General features: G+C 38.9%; 1 protein-coding gene across 2 annotated transcripts in view; it reads left to right on the forward strand.

Annotated features, from left to right (window-relative positions):
* RABGAP1 (RAB GTPase activating protein 1) overlaps positions 1-18,443 on the forward strand; it is a 67,052-nt gene that overhangs the window by 14,482 nt on the left and 34,127 nt on the right. For both annotated transcript variants that reach the window (XM_027470902.3, XM_027470903.3), the window contains 9 exons: positions 214-388; positions 720-877; positions 2,552-2,662; positions 3,789-3,855; positions 5,386-5,488; positions 5,680-5,849; positions 8,389-8,563; positions 9,470-9,563; positions 12,393-12,543. In XM_027470902.3, the coding sequence (XP_027326703.1) occupies positions 214-388; positions 720-877; positions 2,552-2,662; positions 3,789-3,855; positions 5,386-5,488; positions 5,680-5,849; positions 8,389-8,563; positions 9,470-9,563; positions 12,393-12,543 (1,204 nt within the window). The remainder of the gene's footprint in view (positions 1-213; positions 389-719; positions 878-2,551; positions 2,663-3,788; positions 3,856-5,385; positions 5,489-5,679; positions 5,850-8,388; positions 8,564-9,469; positions 9,564-12,392; positions 12,544-18,443) is intronic.

Genomic DNA, 18,443 nt, shown 5'->3' on the forward strand with positions numbered 1-18,443 from the left:
CTATCCACTGCTGTATATTAATTATTTTATTCATGACGTACATTCTCCAGTAGCTATGAAATTGTCGAGGCTTGCAAGTTATTGGCTGGCTGAAATAATTCTTCTAAAGGTGCAGGTTCTTTCTCTCTCTCTCTTCCTTGCCCCCCAGACTTCTAGATTCTCAGACAAACACAGAAATCACAAATTATCCAATTTTTCTCTCTCTTTTAACAGACTTTTAGATCCTCAGACAAACACAGAAATCGCAAATTATCCAATCTATAAAATCCTTTTCTGTGTACGAGGGCATGATGGAACCCCTGAAAGTGATTGCTTTGCTTTCACTGAAAGCCACTACAATGCAGAACTCTTTAGGATTCATGTCTTCCGATGTGAAATCCAAGAGGCTGTAAGTTGAATCTTTTTGTCAAATAATTATTATGTAAACGTAAAAGTTATTACTGAGATAGAGCAGAATTATGTCAGGCACTTCAGATGTAATTCAATTCATGACTTTTTGTTCCTTTTATACCCCAAGCTAAGATAATTTTATAAATCTTGGATATGAAATGAGAACACGTTTAATGGTTTATTCTTTAAAAAAAAGCAGTTAGATGCTAAAGCTGCCAGCATCTTTATTTCTCATTGTGTTATATAGTGAAGATTCAGGTAGGTTTTCACTTGCTACATTCTGTACACCTGTATCTTTCTGAACTTCCTTTGGTGCTGTCTAAATGCAGGTGAGCCGAATACTGTACAGCTTTGCCACTGCCTTCCGTCGTTCTGCCAAACAAACTCCACTCTCAGCCATCGCCACCCCACAGACTCCAGACAGCGATATTTTCACCTTCTCTGTGTCACTGGAAATCAAAGAAGATGATGGCAAAGGTTATTTCAGGTATAGATTCTTCATTCATTTGAACCTGATGCTACCTGCAAAGTGCTGTTCCTATTTTGTGTTCTTCTTTTGTCTTCAAAACCTTTTCTGTGCAATGTGTTTTAAGTGGTGTTCAGCTCATTAGTCCAAGCCGAAATCATAGAATCATTCAGGTTGGAAAAGACCTCTAAGATCATCTAGTCCAACATTTGATCTTCCAGTGCTGCTCAGTAAAGGTAAATGTCTGGAATAACATGGCCTGTGTAGACGTGCTGTTATTTTTTATCCCAGGAAGAACCCAGCTTTCCTTATTTCCCCCTCATGTTTGCAACTTTTAGTTACATCATGCAATTTTAAGCTTAAGAAGGCCAAATTGCTCATCCTTATCCATTTCCCTGTGATTTCCTAGGGCTGATCTGTATATTAGGTATTGAAAGCAGAAAAGAAGGCAGAAATGAAATTTATTATCAAAAATCACCAATATTGATTCTCTTTGGTTTTGCTGTGGTCCATTTATTTAAATTACTCACCTGTTCTGATCTGTAAAGTAGTGCTTTCTTGTCTGGATCAAAAAAGCTTTATGAACAAATGTTGCTTCTGTTCCTGAATGTTTCTGTTTTCTGATTCAGTTCTCAAAATACCATAAATCTTTTCCCAGGTAGGTTTGTTTGTTTCCTGATCCAGGAGTTATGGCAAGTGGTATTGGGTGAGGGTGTTTGAGCAGCTTTTCACATTGTTTTAGTTAGTGCCATTTTCATGTTAAGTCTGCTAATGGATAACCTTGGTTTCTAAAAAGACTTTTTTAATTTTTTGCTAGAAGTTTTTTTTCTGCTTTGCCTATACACAGTGCCCTTAGATGTTTTATGCAACCATTTATAGTGTTCTGTAATTGCTGAAGTGTCTTTATTACAGTACAACATGTCTGCCAAATACTCTGACTTGTTGAGAACATTGGCTCCTAGCCACAGCTTCAGCAATGTTTCTCCTCTTGGATTTGCATCCAGCTCATGCTTTATTTATTAAATAAATAAATAAATCACATCTAATAATCCAATATTTATTCAGCACCTTCCATTGTAGACAATCCAAAAGACTGCTCATGTGCTAGCGACAGAAAAATGGTTTAGCTCAGAGCCTGAGCATGAAAGCTGCTGATGGTTCTTGGGCTTGGGCGCAGCAGCAGCCGCCAGGGTGCGTGGCTGCAGCACACAGCGGTACTCTAGGTGATGTTCAGGCTCTCTGGCCCGGTACCAATAGCAGTGTAGTCACAGCTGTGCAGGTGCTGTAAGCCGTCCCTAGGATTTGGCGCTTGGAGTGTTTTTCAGAAACCATGCTGCCAAGAGCTGCTTCAGTCATAGCCAGCTCAGGTATGTCAGCATGGACTGCACTGAATCTCAGCCTTGCTGGAGGTCTCACAAGAATAAGCAAAGCAATATACAAAATACAATTTTTATTTTGAAAACTAAATGTCCTTGGTTTCACCTAATTGTGATAAAATACTAACATCTATTATGCGTCTATTTCTTCCCAAGTTACTGTTAGCAGTGTGCAAGGAAGAAAGGTCTTAAGTGCTTTAGTGTAAGAAGCTGGCTTCACCGAGTGTCTGATGCTGTTTTTAATACATAAAAGGAATACAGTTAAGTGGTGCTCTGAGAATTTTATTTTATTTTTTTTTCCTTTTCTGGTAAATAACAGCGCAGTTCCCAAAGACAAGGACAGGCAATGCTTTAAACTCCGCCAAGGAATTGATAAGAAGATAGTGATTTACGTCCAACAGACAACTAATAAAGAACTTGCTATTGAGAGGTAATTTTATGGATTTTAAAAAATACATCTTTAATTGATGTTTTGTGCTTTTTCTTCTGAGGCAGCAGCTTACTGCCTGTTCCATGAATGCTCCATTTATGTAATTTAATTCGACACCTCTGTGTTGAGTGGGATTGTGCAGAAGATCTGATTGGTTTGTTCAGCACGTGTGTGACAAGACACAATGCAGGTGCAGTGGAATCTGCATGGATCTGATTGTTGAGTCAGTGTCATATCTACTCTAGCCCATTAAAAACTTTGTATAAAAATGTATTATTTCCTTTTTAAATGGTCAATATGTCTAAAATGCAGAGGCTGTAATCAGCAACTGAGTTATTTAAAGTATTTTGCTTTCCTTTTTTCTCAGTTGCATCTGAGAATATCTTGGTATGTGCACTTAGAATCTGCTGCAGTCTGGAATTCTAGAACATGAAGCACCTGTGTAGGGAAGGGAGAGTTCAGACTTCAAATCTTTCGCTGCTTGGAAATAAACTAGCAATTTTTGATTACTGCCAGAGTTTTGCGCTGCTCACAATACAGAGAAAAGATGCATCTTCTGCCAGACTCTGCAGTCTGACATGAAACCTAGGAACTTCAGAAAGTGTGGTAAACCAGATGAGGTGAAATATCTCTATGGGCCAAAGGTCTGTCCAAATTAAACCTGTAGAAGACAGGTCCATGCACTTCATGTATAATTTCCTGATTCTTGTCTGTTAAAAGGTTAAATTGTATGCAAATCTTTATCAAAACCAGAACAAAACAACAACAAAAATACAATAAACTAAGGGAAGAGAAATGGTGGCAATGTTGCCCTGCCTACAGGATAGGGAACTCATCAGCAGAGTCTGTTTGACAAACAGTTATCTTTGTTTGGAGGCATCCGAAGGCAGGATACAATCACGCTGTAAATATGTTCATGAAATCTTTCTTGACATTTTCAATATTGGCTTAACATTGTTTTAGTGTACATGGTTGATACTACTCTCAAATGTCAAGAGTTGTTGACATTTGTTACTGCATTCGTGGGCTGCTTGTGGTGTATGACAGAATATTCAGATAAGGAATGCTAATGGTTTGTTTATAAGTAGTAATTTTTGTAGATTAATTTTTTTGTCTGGTTTTGCAGATGTTTTGGCCTCCTCCTGAGCCGTGGGAAAGATGTTCGGAGTGGTGACATGCACCTTTTAGATTTGGTAAGGATCTCTTATTAACAAAATTCTATAATAACTTTTATTACAATTGCTTGTGATCTCTGGATAGACAGAAAAGATTGAGCTTCTTAGGCACGCTTGTTTTGGGTTGCTGCTGTAGTGTATGCTCTTGAGTGTAGCTCTGTGAAACTGGGATGAATCACTGCTGCTACAGAGTTACGTGACATGACATAATGTTGGTCAAGGGAGTTGCCCAATTTTGCAGTTAGCCATGACTGTTCTTGTTTAGGGTCCTGGAATAAGAAACGTGGAAGCATCCCCCTCAACAGCGGGAGGTGGGTTTAGATGATCTTTAAGGACCCTTCCAACTGAGCCATTCTGTGATTCATTTTGTTTTTGGAAGTACTGAATGTTGAAGAGCTGTGCCTTGAGCTTCAAAAGTTTTACAGCATACTTACTGCTGTAAAAAACAAGGTCCAAGAGCTTCCCGTATAACTCTGAGAATTAGTGGGCACTTTGTTATTATAACTCACTTTTTCATCTATAAAATGATGTTAGAAGTTTTATGACTTCACAAGTGTGCTGTAAAAACAAACTTGGTTAGTGTTTATGAAGTACATACTTGTTGCAGTAGTGACTACCCCAAATGATTCCATACTTCATGAATAATTTTGCTTTTTACCAGGCTTTGAGTTGCTCAGAAAATAAGGTTGATGGGAAGACAGATACACTGAACACTAAGGATAAAATACTGACTCAGTTCCTAATAGCTGAGCAACATGTTTTGTTTGCTGAATGAAGCTGGATCTCAAGATGTTTTAGAGTAAAATTTACTTACATAAAATAGCTATTTAGGATAAAATAAAACACAGCTAGTTTATTAAAACATCATAGCGAAGTAGAGGGATGTTGATGTGAAACATCTGCCAAGTTTACAAGTTCAGTAGCTTGTAGGACAGTGTTCTGGTTTATTTTGTTCTTTTAGAAGCAATGAACTACATTCCTTAAGTGCGTGATTAAAGCTTTACGTGTTCAAATGCTTTGCTAGTCAGGCAGCTGTCATTCAGAGACTCACGACACAAAATGAGGCCAGAATAACTGGATTGCCTTGGATTTTCCAGAAAAACTTAAAAAGAAGTTTGAAAAACTTTTATTTGTTTTTGATTTTTTCCCCAAACAACAGCAGCAACAAGGGAAATTAAAAAAAGTAAGAGCAAAACCTGTGAAACTTGGGGAGCTGGTGTACTTGCACCTACAGCTTTGTGAGCTTAAAGTTGCTGTCAAATAGCCACCTCCAAAATGAGCTATTGATCCTCAGGTGTCACTAGACAGGTACACACAAAACAATTATCAGTAGTTGGCCTTTTTGTGTCATCAGCAAAGGAGCAAAGACTCCCTGGGAACTCGGCTCTTACCTTCAGAGATGATCTCTATTACAGGACTATGTAAAATGGACTACACGTGCTTGCCCTTCTCTTGCTAGTGCAGGAGCTGTTTTATGCAGCTGAGAATCTTGTAATGTAGAGATTGTTGTAATTTAAATAAAGTTGCATTAAAATTCCTTGTTTCCAGGAGTCCATGGGTAAAAGTTCTGATGGGAAATCATACGTGATCACTGGGAGCTGGAATCAAAAATCTCCACACTTCCAGTTTGTAAATGAAGAAACACCAAAAGGTATGAACCTTGCCAGATTTTATTCCTAGTTAGGGCAGATGACTTATCTAGGGAGCATTAGCTCAATTCTCCTTTCTTTAAGATGAACGAAAAAAAATTATTCTGTTCTTTCGTGTTACTAGGAAAGAGGTTACAGAGTACTTTGTTTGAAATATTTCTCTTGATACTAATGCTTTGGCTCTTCTCTCTAGATAAAGTACTTTTCATGACTACAGCTGTGGATTTGGTGATAACTGAGGTACAGGAACCTGTTCGATTCATCCTGGAGACTAAAGTCAGAGTTTGCTCACCTAACGAGAGGTTGTTCTGGCCCTTCAGCAAACGTAGCTCGACTGAAAATTTTTTCCTAAAATTGAAGCAGGTAACACTTTGAAAAACAATAATAATAATCTACAGTTAATGTGGGATTTGGCTGGGCTGATTTTCAAGGTTAATTTTGGTGCAGTCGATTATATTGTTTGGGAACTTGAGAGGTAAACTTACGGCGTAATGCTGAATAAATGCAAATAAATTGAAGATAAAGAATTGTATTTACTGGTGCCTGTTAGCAGATCAAAATTTCACTACAGTTGTTTCTCCCTGGGATTGGACTGCATCAAAAACCCTTACTAATATAATGTTTATATTTCAACATTTTTCTCCTGAAATAGACATGTAATAAGTGGACTTCGATTTTTAGAAAAGCTAAAATCATCGTGCTAATTGTTGGTGGTTATCAAAACCCATAAAGAGCTGGGTGTCCTCATTTCAAAGCAAATTTTGACAGCTTTGACGAGGCTGTGAAGTTATACATAGGCTTATGGATTTTCCAGCCAAACGTCAGAAATAAAAGGAACAGAGAATTTATCTGCAGTCCAAGGCTGTGCCAAGAGTTGGTTGCATTTGCGTTACATAGGGCAAACATAAAATAAAGGGTTAATGGGGGAAAAAAGCTTTTAACATAATCCTGGTGACATGCTATCCAATATGACGCTAGGATGATTTTATCGTACAAATTAAACTTTTTTTTATATGAGCAAACATCCACCTGAAATTAGGAGGGAAAAAGACGTATGTGAAAGCCTCTTTTCCCACTTGTACATGGTTGAGAGCAGAGATTTCACACATACCCCAAGTTTCCCCTGGGGGAAAAAAAATCTAAGCAACCACAAAAAATCCCTAGAACTTGTTAAAAAATTTTACGGTTTCTTCCAACTTTTTTTTTTAACTGTATCTACTAAAAAGGAGAGGATATTTCTGTCTATAATATTCATAATAACAATACAAGGCAATAACTTAGTCTCAAAATAAGTTTGGAAAGTTGAAGGTCCACATTACTGAAGAGGTGATGTACTTGAAGTTCTCCTGCTTTAGAAGTCACTGTTCTGAACTGAAAGTCCCGTTTAAAGGAATTGGAAGATAGAAGCAAACATCTGTGTGGGTGTATATACTCTCTCAAGGTTTAATAATTCTGAGTGAAGCTCAAAAAAGCAAGGTTGGAGTCCATCTCATTTCTTGATATTCTTTTTTTTAATGATGTTTTGAATGAAATTGAAAGCTTTTCTGAGCTTTTTTTTTTTGTGTGTGTGTGTGTGTGTGCACTTGTCTTAAAGTGCTAGCACTCTTTCTTTGTAGTAACAAAGACGAGGTTTGCTAAGGATTCATTTTTTGTGCATGTCCTATCTTTTGTGTAAAGTATGAATAAATACTTCGGAAACTTTCCTTCAAAATTTCCTTCACAACGTAAGGTGGAAAAAATCTTCATGATTGAGATCAGTCTTTTTACTTGGAATGTTTGTGAGGTGTAGCATGGAGATGTTGAGCTGATAGAGCTGCTGAACTATAAATATTTTACTACCTCCAGCAGACACCTTCTTGGATTGGTAGTTTAAAGGAAGTTTATCTTACTTAGCTAATTCTGTATCTTTTGTCTCACCAAATTCACAGGCATTGTGACTTATCTTAGCTAATTCTCATTTTTCCACAGGCACTGTCAGGCTGTCCAACTTCCAGTGTTTACTAATGGAAGATTATCAAAATTCATAGTGGAAGCAACAAATATAGAATGTACTGCCTGATAAGCCTGGAAGGGAAACCTGTTTCTATGGAGTCATGATTAGCCTATTAAAATACAGCTGTGTAGAATTGGCTTATCTTACCTTGGCAGTGTTTCTTTATTCGGAAATGGTGAAAGCAGAGGGATTTTATTTTCTCAGAGTACATTTAGTAATTTAGTCCTGTTTAGTTTTGATGCATTTCTCTTCATTTTAAGTACTACAAGGGATAAAACTGAGCACAGGGAGCTTAATGTAGAGTGTGATTATAAATCTTATCTTCCTCTTTTCTTCACCTTTCCTTTTCTATTTTCTATTTTATTACTTTATGACAAAAAAAATCTTGGACTGCATCAAAAATTTGAAACAATTTCACAGAGAAGGACCTTCCTTTTAAAGGAAACATTGAAAATTAAGGATGAAGCAGGTCCAGGTAATAAGCCTGGGGACCCCCCAGTTCGTATGTCCATATTCTCCCCAGCAATACATATGCACAGATAGCTGACTTGGAGGCATTGCTAAGGACATCGTCATGTTGGGAAACTAAATGTGAACAATTTTTATTAGAATTCTCCCTTTGCTCTCCCACCAGTATCCCCAGAAAGTTAAAAAAGAGAAATTAGACTGCACCTGAAAGGTATGAAAGTATGCTTAGGGTTTGTTACACAGTATTAGGGATGGGAACATTTGCAGGCTGGCATGATGCATTGAGGGTGCTGCAAGGATTGAACAGTTTTCACTGCAGAATGTGATGAAAATTGTTTCTTTCTCAGCTCTCCGATTCTAAAAAGAGGAGGTAGAGCCTTATGAAGTAATATGGAGATTTGTATGCTTTTTCTTGGTAAAAGGAAACTTCTTTTTTCCTAGATAAAGCAAAAGGACAGAAAGAATAACTCCGACACACTGTATGAAGTTGTGTGTCTAGAAAGCGAATCAGAGAGGGAGAGAAGAAAAACTACAGCAAGCCCTTCTCTTCGCCTGCCCCAGTCTGGGTCGCAGGGCTCGATGATTCCTTCTCCTCCAGAGGATGATGAAGAGGAGGGTAAGATGTGGATTGTGTAATTTGTATACTTCAAAAGCAAGGGTAGCTTTTAAGTAATAGCCATGAAACTTGTTGAATACTTTATCAGCAGGACAGAGTCTGACTGGAGTTTTTGCTGTTGTTGTTTGTTTGGTTGTTTTTTTCTTGTTTAAATTTTGCTTTAATGCTGTGAGTATTCAGTAACCAGTGCCCCTGCATTCCTGGATCAGCCTCTCCGTCTGCCACTTCTGTGCTCTGTCTGTGCTTTGCTCAGCACAGGCCTCACGAAGCCTCGTGTGTGATATATTTGGAACAATGTGAAAAGAAGCTGCTAAAAATTTGGGATTATCATGTAGCTTCTGCCCCTCCCTGAGCAGCTGTGAAAAGATTTGAGAGTGAAAATGAGAAGCTGATATTTAGAAATGTAAGCAAGCAGCATTTTTAGAGAAGAGAAAAATACAGACATCTGTAATACATAAAACTCTATCAGGAGCAGCCTAGTCTGAACCTTAATGCATTTTAAATATATCTTTCTGGCTTCTTTATTTATTTTTTTATTCTCTTAAGCCAAAATATGGACTAGTTCTGAGTATATAAACATCTGGTTTTACAGCTTTGAGCTGAAGTGCAGATGACTTTATGCTTTTTTGCTTTTTCTGCTGGCCTTCTATGTGACCTTAGGTGAATGGTTTCACTTCTGTGCCTTACCTCCCCTGTATTTAAACAAAACAAAACAAACAAACAAACAAAAAGGTTTGAAATTTAACTCCTTTTTGCAAAGTAATATTCATAAGGAATCTCCAACTACTGTGTTACCACAAACGAGGAATTCTTCTTGCCACACGCAGTTAGGAGAGCAATATTTATATCTGCAGAGGTAGCGTTATGGTTCTTGGTCTCATAGCATCTCCTTTATTCTGCTGGCAGACAATGATGAACCTCTCTTGAGTGGTTCTGGAGATGTTTCCAAAGAGTGTGCAGAAAAAATTCTTGAGACGTGGGGAGAGCTGCTGTCCAAATGGTAAGTTGCAAATTTGCATTCTGAAAGTTAAAATTCTGAGTATTCTCATCCTGTTTGCTCCTTCTGCCTGGATTTTTTAGTATTTCCAGAAGCCAGTTAAGTTTAGTATGGATTTAGTCCTCTTTTGTCCCCACAACACTCCATATTCTCTGGCTTTGTGTTTTCTGATTTCTTCAGAGAGAGTTTCAAGTATTTTCATTTTTGAGTGCATGTTTAAATACAGTACAGAAATTCACTTATGCTGCTTCGTTAGATGGTTATCTCTTACAATAAGTGTTACTTATATGTAAGCTTGACTAGAATTTTTTTGAAGAAAAATCTAAACTAAGTAATATAAAGAAAATACAGCTCTTTTGTCTTTATTTTGCATAGATCACTTCCATTCCTGTCTGTAATTCTTATGTAGTTCACAGCCATTTTTCCTGCAGCTGTCATATCTTAGTAACTGCAGCTTAAGAGTACAGGAGATTTGTACTTGGACAGAAGATGCTTTTCTTCCCTTCTCTGAAGTGAGATGGCTCCAGAGCCTGCCAAGAAGGAAGTATATGAGTTCTTCTATTTTTTTCCTCCAAAATGCCAATTTACAAGAAGCACGTTTCTCAACAGTCAAGTTGCTAATGCAACACCTGCCTTCCCTTCATGAGGGATCTTTAAGTCACCTTGAAGTAGCCTGAGTGGTTTTAAGAAAGTTATGCTAATTATTGAAAAATTCTTTTTTTTTTTTTTTTTTTTGCAAAACAGGACAACAAGCACAACATTGGATTGAGCTCCAATGTGCTACATTTCAGGTCTTGCTTTAGTTGTTGCCTTCTGCTTCCTAATGTTATTGAGCAGGGCAAGGAGCGTACAGCAACTGGTCTTAACAGAGTATTAGATCTAAGGAGAAGGAGAGCAGAGATTAAATGAAGTCATGCACTTCAGATGAGGGAAAATGACCTGGCTGAGAGGTCACATCAGCCTTTAAATTAAGGTTATCACAACGTGGTATTATTTCTTATTTTTGCTATTGCTTAGTGCTTATTTAAATAAGTACTTTTGCTGCCATTTGGTTTTGCAGTACTGTGTTGCACTAATTTGATAGGAAAGGGCACATCTGGTATGGACACCTTTGTAAGAAGGGGAAGGCTGTGCTAAAAAGATACACGATCCCTTTTTCTTCCCTTTCCTAGACTTGTAGGAACATCGTTAACAGATGAGCTGTATGCATCTGCTGCTATGGGAAAGTTTCTTTCAACTTGCATTTTCTGTAATTCTTCCAAGGGCTGAAAGATAATTAAGCCACCTGACTCCCATTGAAAATGTTTTGGCAGCTTTAAGAGGATATGAAGTGCTTCTTTGCTAATGCTGGCAACAACAGCTTTAATATGTGTTAAAGGGCTTTCCTTCTTAACCAACAATAAGCATTTGGAAGTAATGATCCTTGAGCTTTTAACATAAGAGGATTGAAAATCATAAAAATCAGAGTTCAGGTAGTTTCATGCTAGGTTTTTAGAATCCTATTGTTAGATTTGTATAGCAATTAAATGTGTTGGTATTTTGTGATTTCTTAATATCTGGCTCGTTTTATAACTGGTGAGTCAGTTTTTTCATCTCAAAATAGTTTGGAAAAATCTAGTAGTGTATGGCCACAGCCTTATAGCTCATGGCTGTCTTCATTAGAGTTACTGTTGTACTTGTTCTGGCCTAAGATTAAGGTAAAGCTTTCATTGAACAGGCCTTTGCAAACCACTCTGTGATTTGAGTATTTTGTATAGTGAGTAATTTATATAAATATTCATATAAATAGGAAATATTAGTATGCATATATAGATGTAAGTGTAACTATTATAGAAATATTATCTTGATTGTAGTTGATTTTGTTTAGAGAAAACAAAGTGAAGGTGGACTTTACGGTATGAGCTGATGTAAGTGTCCAGGATGGCTGGGCTCCAGCTTATTGTGTGGGAACACTGTAGGCAGGAAGAAAGCAGCAAGGATTCCCAGCATATGTAAAATTATCAGCCACGTATGTTGGATGGTTAGTAAAAATTGTTAAGCACGAGTTTATTATTAATAGAATGCAGTCAATGTTGACAAGTTCAGTTTTTGCCTGGCTTGTCTATCACTCCTCTTAATCATTTTACAAAGAAGTTTTCTTTCAATAACAGTAGAAAAAAAATGTGATTTCTTTGATTTAAGGACTCTGTTTTTTGGGATTTTAATGTTTGAGCCACAAATGGACTGTTCAGCTTAACTTTCTGTAACTGCATAAATTAAGTTCAGTTTTTTACAACTTGCAGTGCTGTAATTTATGGGCTGTCAACCAGTTTCACTCGAAAAAAAATGTTTAGATGGGACTAGCTTGTGTAACAGTGAAAGCTGTTCAAATGTGTGGATGCAGTTAGAAAGCCCTACAAGATTTTTTGATAGCTCTGCTATCAAAACAGATTAGCTGGTTACCTGCCTACTCTGGCATAGAAGGACCAGAGAGCAGTACGTGCTTCTGCAAGCTCTTTCTGTTCGTGTAGCTTGGGATTTACACAATTTACACTTGTCCTCCAGTTCTAGTTTTTGCTGTGGATTTCTGTCTTCTTGAGTGTTTTATAGCTTATGCTTATATTGTATTTAAATTTAATAGGAATCAAAGAGTTTGCAGAGTGCTTCTCTAAATCTGTTTTTGTTTTTTTCATAACTTTTTACTCTTCAGAAAAATTTCACGTACTCTTGACAATATGTGGAGTATCTTGAGCTTCTGTCATTTGTCATGTTAGGTGTTGCACATCAGTTGTTGTTCATGTACTTGTTTATTTGTACTTGGATACCAGTAACAACCACTTCCCCCATGCCCAGGCACCTCAATCTGAGCGTCAGGCCAAAGACATTGTCAGCGCTGGTGAGAAGTGGTGTCCCCGAGGCCCTGAGAGGAGAAGTGTGGCAGCTGCTGGCAGGGTGTCATAACAATGATCACCTGGTGGAGAAGTACCGAATTCTCATCACAAAGGTAGAGTGCTGTTTTATTTTTCATCTTCCTCCCAATGCCCATAAGTTAATGAATGGAAGTAGAGAGACTTCCAAGTATGGAACCTCTTGTTTAAAGGCTTATGAGTATATCTGAATATATGTGAACTAGTGAGGATAATTCAAATAATTCAATCCCCCTCCCCCCAAAAAAATAAAAATAAAAATAAAAATTAGTTGTTACATTATTTGTAGAGTGCTTTCATTTCATAGTTTTGCTTCTCTTACACTTGGATTGCTTCTGAATTAGTTTGTCAAAAATTAAAATTCTATTAATTGCATTCGTAAATCAGAGATTCAGGAAGCTCTTTTCCTGTGCTTGTTTGGATTTCCTGAAAGAAGGCTGAATTTTTTTCTGTTGTCTTAATGTTTATGCTAAAAATCCATTGCTGGTTGAAATGGCAGGGTGGTTTTTTGTTTGGTTGGTTTGTTTGTTTGTTTGTTTTCTGAAGATAGAAAAAGCAGAGCACTTTGGATATTTTGCATTACTAGCAGATTTTTAACTTCTCATCTTGAATGCTGACCTCAATAATATAGGAAAAGAAAACAAAAAAAAAAACAGACACAGACATTATTCAGTGTTTCTCAGAGTTCTAGAGTAACAAATGTGTCACAAAATCAAATCTCTTTCCTACCAATACACTGGTTTGGATTTGATCTTTATAGATAAGCTGTTTTACTACTTTCATCAAATGTGCATGTCTAGAAGGACTATATTAGACATTGTTAATGATGCAGGTTTAGTAATAAAATAACAAACTAATTGTTCACCAGCTTAAAAAGCGAAACAACTGAATCAGGCGCTGTATATTTATGTTCTGATGGCACAGATTCACAGGGAGCAATTAAAGATCTTATTCTCAGGGTAAGAGGGCTTCTAAATTTAAACTTGGTTTCTGCTGGCATCCTGTAGGAAGGATCCTACATGATTCAAATGAATCATGTTAGATTAGCTAAAAATGTTCTGCCATAAATACTCACACACGCTTACTGAACGTAGGAGAAGCTTGATGTGAGTTCCTTAATATTGGTACCTGCATAGTAGAACTGTAACTTGTACCTATGGTGTGTAAATTATACAAATATTACAGAGGTTGAGTGCTCTTGCAAGGAGCATACTAGAGAGATTCTTGCTGTGTTGTTTTAATTGCCTAGTGAGTAGGTGACCATGTCCCTTGTTTCTGTTTCAATATTTTGGTATCAGAATGGAAAAGGTGATCTCTGTAGCACAGTTGATGACACATACTGGTGCTATCTTTGTGATCTAAAAAGGAATTGTGTAACAATTTTTAAATCTGTGAAACCTTTCCACTCGCTCACATTTAGCAGACACAAAGGAAATAACCTGGATCTAATGTGCGGGAAGCATCTCTAGAGTCCAAGTACAAGGGAGAGGAAAAGAACTGATCAGCAAAGAACTGGCTATACTTGCAGTGGTCATTCAGCATGTAAACTAATTAAGGAATTAAACAAAGAAAATGAGCACTGAATGTCTATTTTCAGACTCTGCTGCAGTCATATGATTTCTGCTGAACACTGAGGCCATGAGTTCAGGACCTGGGAAGATGATGCTTGCAGACCCATCATATATACTATATGCTAACAGTATAATCATGCTGAATAGCATCTTGGCCTTATTTTTTTTATTATTTTCACGTCTTTCATAGATTATTTGATAATTTTGGAGTTCTGATGTGACTGGTTATTCTTACAGCTCTGAAAATAGCAGCTCAGTTGTAGTCAAAATGCACCAGTGCACGAGAGAATGTCCAAAAAAGAAAGTCATGAGTCATGTGAAGGCAAGGGTCTTTCTGATCTGTTCCGTCCTCGTAATGCTCCGTCATGTTTTGCATGTCACTAAGGCTAATCCTGCTCTGGCAGGAGTGCAGTTATTTCTGCTAACATCCACTGAAAATGTTCTATATGGAAATAGCTGCTGTGGCACAGAGTTGAAGCATGACTTGATGCAAAACCTTTGCTCTTCAGTGCAGGTAGGAGGTGCAGTAAGCCAGTCTGAGCACTCCTGATCCCGTGCCCCTGCTCTCTTCATGTTGACCTCTATTTCTGTAGCTGCATTTGATTTCTGCCATGCTTTTCACGACCCCATGTGGCAGAACAGTCCCAAATTAATAAGGATCTGTGTTGACAGCTGCTTCAAAAGCGTCTGGCCTCTTTCAGTGATTTTTTTTATTTCTTTTTCTTGTGAGCAGGGTGTTGGATGCAGGCTCTCCAGTATTTCTTTTGATGTTTGATGCTTTCCAATGGAATTCTGGCCTCTGGTGCTTGGAGGACTGTTTTTAGCTTTCTTTTGCAAATTAACTGCTGCAAGAATAATTTCTTGTTTACTACAGAAGTGTGACTACTGAGTGATGAAAAGAGAAGTGTCTTCCAGTGGGTTTCACCAGTAAAGGCTGTATCTAGTTCTCTTCTTGAATCTGACTTGTGCATAAAACCCAGCATTGAAACCAGGCCTCAAGGTGCAGTGCTGTGTTCTAGCCATGGTGACCATGTTTATTAATTATTTGTTCCACGTTTCTTTGATATGCGCTAGTTGGGTTTGTGCTCTCTGCTTTTGTTATTGCAGAAGTGTTGCACCATTGTGGTATTTCAAATTACTTTTGAGAATTTGCACACCATCTGTGTGCAATAACAAAGCTTTTAGCAACTCCAGATTGCCATGCTCGTGATGGGGAGTGTGGATGAAAGCCAGCCCAATGAATTAAGGTCATGTCCCTACTGGGGACAGAAAGGAAACTCTAGGTAAAACGATCTAGACAATCATTTGAGAGGCATCTGTTCCTGATAGGACTTTGGCAGTCGTGGTTACGGCTGTTAATCCTTAGGCTTTCAGCCACTGAACAGTAGGAGGGGAGAGATGGGGACTTGCTCCAGGTGTTAATGGGTACCTGAAGGAGAAATACTTCATGTTTTTGACAGCCATAGATGGATGGAGAGTATTGTTGGATGGAAGACTTGTAAAGCTACCACACAAGTTTAAAAAAAATAAATCATGATACAAAGCAAAATAGACATCACCTACTTTTCAGACAATGTTTTTAAAGAGGATTAATACAGCTACTGAATCTCTCAGATCAGTGGAGGTCTTTTAGTGGATAAGTACTCCATAATGCGAAAAATTTTAAAACCTGACATTTACAATATTGAGGAGAAACTAAAAGCTTCTGCATATAGGTCTGTGTGGGAGGAAATAAGGTTGAAAGATTAAAATAAATAAAAAAAAAAAAAAGAAAAAACAATGAACTGTTGTACCAGATAAATAAACTATATTAAGAAAAATCCAACATGAGAGGGACATCTGGTGGCACAAATTTAAATAATAATAATAATAAAACAGTGGCAGAATGGGTGTCCTGGGATGTTACCCTGCAGTAACATTTCTGATAGAAATTCTATGCCTAGTTAGATTTTTCTTAGAGCAGCACTCTTGCTATTCCCTTTCTCATCGTCCCCCTTTTTTGTCTCCATGAGCATGTCTCCATGGTTTAGTGGGGACTGTTAGTGTTAGGTCAGAGGTTGGACTCGATGATCTTGAGGTCTCTTCCAACCTAGAAATTCTGTGATTCTGTGAAAGGCTTATAGTACATGGAAGTTCTACCAAACGCACCCTGAGTCTTGGTGCAAATGATAAGAATTTTTAAGGAAGGAATAGGTTGAGGTGTCACTACCATTATTTGACTGAATTTGTTGCTTCATCAATGGCCTAAAATGTAACAGTACTTTAGCTGTGGGCAGCTAACATTTATTTTCCACGTGTATCACAGTCAGGTTTCCACGTGTTCATTTAATTCAGAAGTGTCCATTGAGTTTTCAGGAGTGCAGAGGGCCACAATTGTGTGCGATCCATTGAAATGAAACTTAACACACATCTGTGAGTCACGGCGTAAGAGAAGTATGACAGTCTTGGTGTGCCTGAACTTGTAGCTCCCTTCTTTGATTAGTTTTGATCACGTGGTGATAAAAGTTTAATTATCTTTTAGAAGCAGTAGGTCTCCCAGGAGCTCTCGCTGTAACTTCATGGAGCAGCCGTGAGTTGGCCTGGGCTCTGGGCTGAGCTGTCACTCTGTTAAGAACCAACACGCTGTCAGTTAAAGGGAAAAAACTTTTTACATAGAAATACCTGTCAGCTATAAAGGAGTTAAGCTTGGACTTAATAAAACAGTAATAAAAATAAAACACTGAAGACTATTTTGATTTGGTGGAACATCTTTTGTTTTGAAATTCGAGCAAGCAGATGTTGTTTTGGGCAGTCTGAGGATTTCCAATACCACCTTACTTTTATATCTGAGATATATTTAAGGTTCAATGTGTGCTGTTTTACTAAGGATGTTTATAATGTGCCTATTCATGCCTAAGGATCCAGAAATACTATGTGAATCAATTGGTATGTAAATCATTCCCCGCTTTGGAAAGATAGGAGATCATTTCTCCAGCAGTAATTCAATCAGAGCTTGTTTTTTGTACAACCACAATGCACTTGCCTAAATTTAATTCAAAGTTTATGTTTCCTAGCTACAGTTCTAGTACTTAACTTTCCATGAGTAGAAATGCCATAAATTATAACAGAAATGAAGGACAACAGTGAAGTGATCTTTGGGGGCTGGGGAGTGGAATAAGGTGCAAAAATGAGATTTTGGTTTTGAGAGTTTTGCTGGAGACTGCCTATGGATTTGCCAAGTCACGGTGTTGTCCAGCCAAGGTTTTTGAGCAGTACAAATACATTGTAGGATGGTTTTTCTACCTACAGGTGAAGTGAAATCCCAACTGCAGCAGTGTGATTGCCCTGAGACTCATCCCTTTGGCTAATTCCGTTCCCATTAGAAATCCCACAGTGCGACAAGCGCTTGGCTTGTGTTAACCAAACCCTTGCGCTTGTTGGTACCGATGGAATTGGGTGTGTGGACTTGTACTGGTACACAACGGCTGCGTGCTGTTTTTTTCAAAGGACTTCAGTTGTTGAAGAGCTTCCTTCCAGTCCCTTACTGGTTTGAGGGGCTCAATGCCCAGTTCCTGTAGGGACAGCCTGCCTGTGTCGTGGCTGTGGAGCAGTCGGTTTGGTGTCGCAGAGCGAGCTTCAGTATCTTATAGGGATGTGTTTTCCAGTGCACTGAGCGAGCAGAAGGCTCTTGGGTGTTTTTCTCTGGCCTTGCAGACGGGGTGCCCGTATCGTGTTGTGACACCAGTGCCTGTGTGCGTACACGAGGTTTTTCTCCGTACATGTGCGTGACGCGTTAGCGTGTGGTGCGAAGCCACGTTTAAGTGCTGGTGTGAATCCCTGGCATGCTTACCCACGGGAATGCCCTCAGGTTTTCCAGTCCGTGTAGCTGCTTTGGGCTCTGTCAGCGGTCAGTTTGGGATTTCTGGTGCACCATCAGTGGTCGGACAGCTGGCTGGGAGCCTGCAGGAGCCCCCCGAGCTGGTGAGCCACCTCCGGGTTTGGGTGCCCTCGCTTTCAGGTGCCTCCTGAGCAACACAGACCATGGCAGGCAGGAAGACCCTGAATGGGTTTCCTTCCTCCCCCCTGAATGAGCTCTTGTGCCCTGGGGAAGAGCCTCAGCGGAGCCCGGGGTGCTCATTTCACACCCAGGCTCGGGCTGCTCAAAGCCGGCACGGAGCAGGGCAGGTGTCCGTCCGTCCGTCCATCCATCCATCCATCCATCCATCCATCCATCCGTCTGTCTGTCCGTCCATCTATCCATCCGTTTGTCCATCCATCCATCCATCCATCCATCCATCCATCTGTCTGTCTGTCCGTCCATCTATCCATCCGTTTGTCCGTCCATCCATCCATCCATCCCTCCGTCTGGGTTGCGCCGTGCAGGAGGGGACCCGGGGGGGGGTTTTTACCGGTTGGGGGGGGGGCTG

This window comes from Anas platyrhynchos, chromosome 18 (genome assembly GCF_047663525.1).
Source record: "Anas platyrhynchos isolate ZD024472 breed Pekin duck chromosome 18, IASCAAS_PekinDuck_T2T, whole genome shotgun sequence".
In the NCBI taxonomy this organism is placed as follows: domain Eukaryota; kingdom Metazoa; phylum Chordata; class Aves; order Anseriformes; family Anatidae; genus Anas; species Anas platyrhynchos.